Here is a 10,000-nt window from a genome sequence, read left to right as displayed (position 1 = left end):
TCTAATCCTAAGGTAAACCACAATTGCACCTTCTTTTGTGGTGGCCATGAAAAAAAAAAAAAACAGATGTGGCCTCTGTTTGTTGATATGAAACCATGCCAATGTCATATTGTGGTGTCACATTTATTGCATTATGCAATCTGTACAAATATCAGACTTGGTTGGCCCAGGGAAACTATTCTGGTCACAGATGTTTTGCAGCCCGGAAAAGGCCAAAGGCTCTCTGGTAAATAAAAGCATTATCATCTGTATTGGCAGTGATTCACATTATATACAAAAAATGAATAAGGAAATTGTGATACTGTCTGAGCTATAAAAAAACAACTTGACATCTAAAATACTCAGGTATTTTGGTAAACTTTGGCAATGGTTGTGGAAAGCTCTATTTTCTGGTACTTTGGATCGACAAATTCAGCTTGAATATGCTGTGAAATACATTCAGAGCAGAACATTCCAGAGTGAAAACAGTAATTTGCAGATGTATTCCTGTAGGCACTCATAATATCACCTGTGATGGCGAACATGTATATAACAAATTTATAAATCTTGATGCAAATAAAAGAATATGGACGATATTGAAAAGTCGCAGGTATCTAAAGAGCTGTGGAAATGCTTGATGAAATGCTCACTTGGAAAGGAGGATCTGATGAAGTGCAACTGCATGTACACTGGAAAGGAGAGAAATGCACTGAGATGAACGGACACTAGGGGTCAGTATTTGACCACAAGAGTAATGAGGAAGTGGAGAGGAAAAAGTGAAGTTGGTCGTAATATAGTCCATACTTTGTGTAAATGCAGGTCCAGGGAGTACACAATGTTTACTACGATAAAAACTGGTTCAACCAGAGTTTTATGGGACTTGATGAAAATATAATTCCTTATCTTAGCTGATTTATCATACACATCATCAACATGGAACAGAATTTTTACAAGAAAACCCTCATGAAATCTAACACATCGCATGATAACAGTGAAATACATCAGCGAGTTAAATGGACCTGGCCTACACATAAGACACAGCCTATTTTTATAGCAATTTTGTTTTTCAGCAGACCTTCATTGAGCACACTGTTGCACAATATGTGGTTATGGGTTATTCCTTATTAAGAAGAGAAGGTCGCTTTCAGTAATATATCATTGGCATTTGCACACACTAATGAAGGCCAGATGGCCAAAAATGTTTTGTATACTGTCAGAAAAATGATCAAGTAAATCTACTGAATGATAATATTTCTGAGTGCGACCCTCTCTTCTTAATATTGATACATGCACTTAGGATAAGACAGCAGTTTGCTTGAGCGCAGTGGCAATCCTACAAATAGATACAGGTTATTCCTGAAAATATCAAAGGAAAAGGTTGCAAGAGAATGTTGCATGAAACAAGCCCTATTGAAAAACTACAGTTTCTCGCAGTAATCAAAGAGAGAGAGAGATGGCACAGGTTTAGTACTGCATGTGATCACAATCAAAATCACACACAAATACTGCAAATTACCGTGTGAGCTCATCAGCATATAGACATTACAACTGATTCACTGTGCTTCTATATAATGACAATAATGCAGAATAAGGAAATAGATAACTCTTCAGTATTAGTGACCTAAACATACAAACAAAAAGGGGATGGAAAGAATATTCACATGTGTGATACGAACTATTTTCAAAGCACAAGGAAAATTATGGATATGGGCGTGAGTAGTGTGTTTGTGAATATAATGCAGCTGCTGGAGAAGCTGCAACCCAAACACAGTTCTTGGGATCGTGTTTCTTTACACTCAATAGTGTGTTTCTGAGCTACAATGGAAAGGAGATAAGTAATTTCCACATTCACACCTGTTGTGAGTGATTAGCTTTTGATTAAAAAATGGTGAAGGAAATGAAAACAAATTATACAGTTCCTTTATTACACAGGGAATGATCGTATCCCCTACTAGTGATCATTTGTTTGTCAGTTCTGCTGTTGTCCTATCCTATCCTATCCTACCCCCTGCTTCCCTCGACCCCAATAACATCCCAAGTTATTCTGTTTCATCTTGCCATTTTCCTCCCCTCTTTCTCTTTTCATGGTCATCTATAGCACCCAAACACACACTGACGGTAAAACCAACTCCTGAGGTGCTTTTGTAAATCTGAGAAGACTTTGATGTTAATATGATACGAGCGCTAACAGTGAGGCTTTGGCGTTTATCAGCAGTCTTCAGTCAAATATAGTAAACATAAAGTTGTCAATATTCTTCTTAACATCGCCAGTGCACTCAGTTTTACAAAGTAACCTCAGGGTTGGAACTAAGGTTTTCATTGTGGTCTCGGCTAATTTGTTGCCCCCCGCCCCTCCGCCTTGCCTCTCTTTTCCTTTTCTAGTCGCTATCTCTATCTCTGTCCTCGTTGTGCTCCAGCAGGACATCCTGGCTGTCCTCCTCTTCATCGTCTTCCATCTCCTCCTCCTCTCCGCCTCCATTTATCATCTCCAACTCCACAGCGCCTTCCTCGACCTCAGCATCCACCCCGTCGAAGGGATCGACCTCTTGGGACACCTCTACCATCTCGGTGCCCTGGACCACCTCCACAGCGCCCTCACGGATTTTCTTGACGTGGAAGGTGAAGGGGGGCACCCTATACACAGCAGTCTTGGACCGGGCGTATACTACATGGTCAGGCGTGAAGGCCTTCTTCACCTTTTCACGGGACACCTGCATCTTCTGCTTGCGCTCTTGGTTGACACTCATGCGAGTGCCCAACTTGCCCATCTTCTTCTCGATGTTGTGGCGTGTCTTCTCCAGGTTCTCTTTGGTCCTCTGCTTGGTCTTCTCAATGTTCTCTTTGGTTCGCTGCTTGGTCTTCTCCAGGTTCTCTTTTGTTTTCTGCTTTGTCTTCTCCAGGTTCTCCCTGGTCTTTTGCTTGGTCTTCTCCAGGTTCTCCTTGGTCTTTGCCCTGGTCTTGTCCATCTTCTCCTTGGAGAAGACCGTCTTCAGGGTTTGTACGCGCTGCAGGCTGCTGCGCTTGATGCGCTCGGCACGAGTCTCCTCGATGGTCTCCTCGATTGCCACCTCCTCCTCATCAGATGAGAGATCCACGTGGGGTCTGTCTATCTTGTCTCCTTCTCCTTCCTCTCCAGCCTCTTCTACAGCTTCCTTCAGCTCCATCAGGCTGCCTCCTCTGCTTCCTGACACAGCCTCTGGAACCTTCATGGACTTGGAGAGGGAGAGTTTGGAGGGAACCTTCACTTCATCCTGTGGAGAAAAGAATAGTAAAGCATATTTAGTGCAAGAATCTCAATCATCTCATGGTTTGAGGGGAACACCACTCTTTAAGGGTTCGCAGATGTTTTTACAGCAAAGGACAGGAAATATGTGCACAAGAGCAAGTCTTAATTGTTAGTATAGAAAGTAGATGTAATTAGAATGTCATAGAGGAAACAGGAGTGTTTTTTATATTTCATGCTTTTGATAAAGTCAATGAACCTTCTAGAACTGATGTATCTTAATTCAGTCTATAATATTTGTCTGAGGTGTAATTACTAAATTTAACATCTCCTGGAAGTTTAGGCATTGGTTGCACTAATCAATTACAGTGGTGTGTGTGCGTGTGTGTGTGTGTGTTTCTTTTATTCTCGACAACCAAATACCCTCACAAGAACAGGAAGATGAGGAAATTCTCAACCGTGAGGACATTTCGCCCATCCTCTTTTAAGTTTACGGTTAAGGTTAGATTAAAGATAAAGTTTAGTTTAGGCACGTAGCAGGTAGGGTTTAGGAGAAGGAATGTGTGCATGCGTGTGTTTCCCTTTGCTGTGTATGTACATGTAGCCATGCACACACAGGCCAAATGAGGTGAGGAACATGACTCACCACCATCAGGGGTTCCTGCACAATAGAGTCATTAGAGGCCAGCCTAATCCGAGGTGTGCGCTGATTATTTGCAGCAGAGGCCAAATGGAATCTGTTACAAGACTCCAGGGCTTACTTATTTATGTGATGCCAGAGGGAGACGTGACAGTGGAAAATGTAATGGTCTCTGAGATAGAGCAATGGAAATATGGAAACTGGAAGAGGGGAGATTTCTGTTGTTTGAGCTGGGAACAAAGAGATGCTTCGGATCGCAGGGCTGTGGCGTCACACAGTTACAGTTGGAGCGAACAGGTACTCCTGCTCCTACACATAAATAAAATACACACCACAGACACAGACATAGCTCCCCTATTCTTACATAGATACACTGGCTGGATACAAAGGGGTGGAGAGAGCTCCAGGCCTTTCCCGTCAAGATCGGAATCGGAGTTCAAGTTATGTAGCTTCGACTGTCTGCATCTCCCTGCAGGCTGACACATGCTCTGACTCTTTTTCAGTCTCTGTTCACTCAGAAAAACTGTATCACCTGGCAATACAGACATAAACAACTGCTGCAAAAGACCGATGATGTGATGTTGTCCACCGAGTAGCTACCACATGGCTCTCAGTAGTGTATGATGTGATGAGAAGCCTTGCTGTTATGCTGCAAATCTCTGATCAATCGTGGCTGGCACTAGGGGTATCGCAACACTGCAATATTTGTGATAATTACAATATTTTTTTTTTTTTTTTTAAAAAGTAAACTATAATATTATAAATTTGTCATCTTGAAATTAAATTATATCTGACTGAATTTTTTATCAAAACTGAGTTTTTCACATTTTATTATTTTGTGACATCTTTTTAACAATAAGTGTGTTTTTAATTTTTAGGCATTTTTGGACTTTATTTTGAGGGAACTGCCTGACATATCAGTTTTGCTGTATAGGATGTGAAAACGTTGAGGCTCAACATCTCAAAACCACTCAGAACATAGATAGAACCATAACGTTCCATGGAGTTGAATTATCTGGATACAGTATTATTATTATTATTATTACTATGATATCACAAAATTATCCTTATTGTGATTTTTTTTTTGTCGCAATAATTGTTTAGTGAAAATTTGATATTGTGACAGCCCTAGCTGGAACAGTATCAAGTCCAAAAAGAGACAAGAGATGCAAAAGAGTTCACATTGGTGATTGCAGCTCACTTTGGATGGAGCATTCGGGGACATTTTGTATTTCACCTTTTACTTCTGCCATGTCACTTGTTGTAAGAAAATGTCTCAGTGTTCATACTGAAGTCCTTTTTTGCCAAGTGGTCCTTTTAAACCTCCTGTTTGAGGGCACTGAAGCATACGCAAGGCATTATTATACATAACCTGGCTCTAACTGACCCTGACCCGCCCAGTTAGAGCATTCCTGCACAGCACCGTACATGTCTGTCTCCCCTTCTTTAATTGTCCATTCCTCTAGCCTTTCCCCTCTCCCGCCCACCTTCCCTATCTCTCTCTTCTCCACTTGCATTCCAACTGAGGAAGCCTCTTTCCTTTTTTCCCATGTGCTCCTTTCACCTCATACATACAATGCACTGGCTTGCTAGTGGAAAGATGGGAATGGGGGGGGGGGGCTGAGCGGGGTTCTTCCTCTTTCCATCACGGCAAAGCCACGTCCGATTGGGCTCCTGTAGGTCTGCATGAAGGCCAGTATTGCTCTGCATTGTCTTTCCCTCTCCCTTTTGCAAAACAGGAACACACCAAAGACTGAACAAAAGACCTCAGGGAAGGTAGGGGGGGGTAAGGTGCGGGGAGGGGAGATACCTTTCAGCTGTCGCATGAACTGAGTAATAGCACAAGTGGGATGATGCTTCAGCGTGTTGGAAAACCATCTGTCCAGGAGGAAGATGATAGCATCAAAGTGTTGTCTGGAGGGTGCAGGAATGAGAAGCGGGGAGGGGATGGTGGGGGTGAGAGCCGCTCGTGTCCATTGTGTTGTGCTGCAGTGTGATGGTGCTTTTTATGAAGGTATTGTATTGGAGTATCAAGGGTAAACTTGACCTTGGATGAGGGATCTTGGTTTTCCTGGACAGCTGTGTGGACAGGGGGGTGAGGGGTGGAAAATACCTGCCTCACTGTAAATTCATTACATCTTGTTTCGATCTCGAGGATAATGCTGTGGGTGTTGTAAATCGTTTAAGCAACTTGTGATCCAAGCTACGTTTATGGCCTCACAGCTTGTTAGAAGTGCATGTTTGGGGATTCTGGGATTCTGTGTTTGCTCAAGGGCAGTTTCGCATGGTGGACACCTAGTATAGCAAACCCACTGTAAGGTTACGGATGTCACAGCACTGTATTTTGTAAGACTGGACCATAGGGTGGCCCATTTTTACATGTAAATTTTCAACTTCATATTTTTTAAGCTCCTAACCCCTAAATTGGTTGCAATACATGAGAAAACTCTCCTGGTGAAATTTTTTCTCAATCGGACAACATTTACCCCTCTCTCATGGACCTTGAAGTTTAGCCATAGACTTAACACAGTCTTTTTTCACACGTGAATACGGTAAAAATTTTATCCTATAGATATCACCATGAAACTTACTATGTTGATTACTTACAATAAGCCAGACAAAAAATGTATTTCAAGTTCTTTGAAATTCTTTGTTTACATGAGCAAATTTCAAGTTGAACTTTAAGTTTAGCCAGTTTTCAACGCGATCCTTTTCCGCAAGCGTGGTTGCTAGGCAACCATGCGAGCATAACAAGTGCAGATTTCTGTTGGAGCCTCAGGCTGTGTCCGAAATCACTCACTCACTCACTACTCCCTATTCACTTTATAGGGAATTCAATGTAGTTGACTATATAGTGAACTCAATAGCGGACCGTTTCGGACACTACTTCGCTCGTTGTTCGGCGCCGTTCCGCAATGCATGACGGGATATATTGCCTGGTTAGTGACCATAGGATGTTGTCACTACATTTCGCGGGGATTGTGGGATACATCTAGTTCGGTTTATTATAAGTAATCAACTTAGTAATTTTAATAGTTTTAATTTCACTATGCAACCTGTTGTATAATGACAAATTAACTTCCTTGTATCCTTGTATCCTTGTATCCTTGTATCCTTGTAATTGTCATGGTGATATCTATAGGATAAAATTTTTACCCTATTCATGTGTGAAAAAAGACTGTGTGTTAAGTCTATGGCTAAACTTCAAGGTCCATGAGAGAGGGGTAAATGTTGTCCGATTGAGAGAAAAAAATTTCACCAGCAGAGTTTTCTCATGTATTGCAACCCAATTAGGGGTCAGGAGCTTAGACTTTCCAACTTTCGTGTTTTGGGCCACCCTACTGGACCACCACACCTTTACCAAAACTGCTTTCTCTCGGTGTGGAAAGAGGTTTCAACTCCTTGCCATGAGGACATAAAAGCTTATAGACAAAGGCAACATCTGAGGAGATATTTCAATCTGAATTCCTTTCTTTCCATCTAGATAACACTTCTAAAAGAAAATATCCCAAAGGCCTCTCAGATTTGTACTGGCTCACAGCCTAAAATGACCATAATATATCTGTCAGGGCTGCTTGGGGGCTGTGGATGACTTGCTGAGATTTTCTGCTGTTCCAAACTCACTTTCTGGCTTCTACTAGGTTGTGGAAGAACCGGCCCCACCCATTGGAGTTTCTGTTGGATCTCGGCTCTCATTAGTCAGCCCGTTCATTGATATTGTGAAAATGAGACTATTGTTTCTGTCAGTTACAGGTCACCACAGCTCAAGAGGACATGAAGTGTGGAGGTGGGTGAGATGGGAGGAGGGGGGGTATCAGAGATAAGGGCTGCCAATGTTGTTGCAGTTCCCATTGGTCTGGTTGAAGATCACTTAAAGACCCTTGAAATCACCTCCTCTTAGGCAAAACAGAAACCTTTCCAACGCCCTTGTAAAGCAGAAATCGGATACAAGATGGATTCTAAGTTGACTTCAGCGTCCTTAACAGGTACAAGCTTGTGGTTTGTCATACGCCAGGTAATATCTGTCATTTTGCAAGCATATGACTCCTTCAGTGGCCCTGAACTGGCCATGTTGGACGTCATGGAATATGAATATTGTCGATAATGCATGCAATCTTGCAACCTCGACGAGGGCTACTACGACTGAAACTGAGTTCACCAGATGAGTTAGTTCTTTTTCTGTGAGTGAACATTTTCTAATTCTTTGGTTCATTTGGATTCATTCACTTTCGAGGAACCTGCACATACAGAGCCCGCTTGGGAAACCCCAGTCTCTCAGTTCAAAGCGTGGAATGTCATAGTTTAACGTGCTTACATAAGAGGGCTTCTAGAGAAGTAAGGGTACGGGGTAATGCTTTGTGTGTGTGTGTGTGTGTGTGTGTGTGTGTGTGTGTGTTCATCGGTGTGTGTAAAGTACATGGAAAAGACTGTATCGGGAAGTTCAGGCATTCACCTTGGCGTGTTGACTTCCTGACCCTCCTACTTTAATGGGACATTGTTCTCCGTGAGCCCGCCGCGTCAAAGACAGGAAGGTACACTCAGAGCCATGGAAAATAGAGGAATGAGGTATGTAATGGTTGTTTGTGTGTGTGTGTGTGTGTGTGTGTGTGTCAGAGAGAGTGTATTTGGTTGTCTAGGCACTGGAGTGGAACCACATTTTGCCTCACCTCTTGCAAAACTCACACAAGGAGACTATTTCCATATTTGATTTGCACTTCAACTGTAAATTACAAAATGACTGTCGGGGAGTAGAAGTTGTTGCAAAACACTGGGAAAGTGTGTGTGAGCGTGTGTGTGTGAGCGTGTGTGTGAGAGAGAGAAAGATAGGCAGTCTGTCCCGGGGCAATGGGAGTATTCATCTTATGATTTGTGTCTAATCACAAAATGAGGCTGTGCTGTTTGCCCTTTATCTCTTGTTATGCCTTCCTGTTGATTTGTGTGTGTGTGTGTGTGTGTGTGTGTGTGTGTGTGTGTGTGTGTGTGCTGAAGTGTGTGTTGAGGTGTGCTTGTGTGTCCACAGCAAACCAGATTTCTCTGACCACTGCTCCATTCCACTCCACTCTCTCACCACTAATATACCCCTGCAATATACAAACACCACACACACACACACACACACACACACACACACACACACACTCCTCTGTTGTCCCTAGCAACATAACCAAATGTGAAAGTCCCTTAAAGTCACGCTGTAATAAGCCCTACATCACTTTGCTCTCTTAGCTACAGTTAGGGTGGCCATACGTCCGGATTTAGGCCGGACAGTCCGGAATTTAAATGCCTGTCCGGCGTCCAGCGCAGCCTCAAGCCGGACGCTTATTTGTCCTCCTTTTTGGAGTTGCACTTGAACGCAACGCTGGCCCGGACTGTACATCGATATCAGTCTATTTTTCGTCATAGACTTTTAAATTACAATCCAGAAAGTGCATTAATTGGATGCGCGTTAGTTTTTTCTCCACCTGCGCTGCTGTGTGCTCATGCCGGAGTGTGTGTGTGTGGCGCTGTCTGAAGTCTGAAGTCACTGGCTAACAGCAGCACACTGCTTAGCTTGTCTATTCAGAGAAGAGGTATCACTTCAGCTTATTTTTCATCTATGTTGTCACATGCATACTACTGCTCATTCATTGGTAGCTGAATTGTTAGGTCTGTTTGATAGTAATTTACATTTTTAAATAATAATTTAAAATATTGTTAAATTAAAAAAAAAAAAGCCATCATGATGCAGGTCAAAGACTAAAAAGAATATCGACCTAAAACTATTGACTAAAACTAGACTAAAATGCCAAGACTTTTCGTCGACTAAAATGTGACTAAACAAAAAAGAATTCAAGTTGACTAAATATGACTAAAAGTAAAAAGGGCATTTGACACTAAACTAAATTGAAAATAGCTGATGAAATTAACAGTGGTGGACCTGACTCGACCCCCCCCCACTCCCCCCAACGGGCCGCATCGCCACCCCCCAAAGTGTCCTCCTTTTTGGTGTTGTGGAAATGGCCACCCTAGCTACAGTACTGATACTAATATTCTTTGATTTTTGATTTTTTAATCTTTCTTTCTTTCTTTCTTTCTCTCTTTCTTTCTTTCTTTCTTTCAATCCCTCTGTTTTTCTTCCATCTTTCAAACAGTGGAGAGATGGCTGCGGTGACTCATGG

General features: G+C 42.4%; 1 protein-coding gene across 1 annotated transcript in view; it reads right to left on the bottom strand.

Annotated features, from left to right (window-relative positions):
* The window catches only part of cavin1b (caveolae associated protein 1b), a 28,685-nt gene that overhangs the window by 203 nt on the left and 18,482 nt on the right, over nt 1–10,000 (bottom strand). The window contains exon 2 of the mRNA XM_030078406.1: nt 1–3,230. This exon is cut by the window's left edge and continues 203 nt beyond it. Within this exon, the coding sequence (XP_029934266.1) occupies nt 2,358–3,230 (873 nt within the window). The 3' untranslated portion in view covers nt 1–2,357. The remainder of the gene's footprint in view (nt 3,231–10,000) is intronic.

Source organism: Myripristis murdjan, chromosome 19 (genome assembly GCF_902150065.1).
Source record: "Myripristis murdjan chromosome 19, fMyrMur1.1, whole genome shotgun sequence".
NCBI classification, from domain to species: domain Eukaryota; kingdom Metazoa; phylum Chordata; class Actinopteri; order Holocentriformes; family Holocentridae; genus Myripristis; species Myripristis murdjan.
The sequence above is the reverse complement of the archived record's forward strand: the minus strand, read 5'-3'. Positions and strand labels throughout refer to the sequence as shown.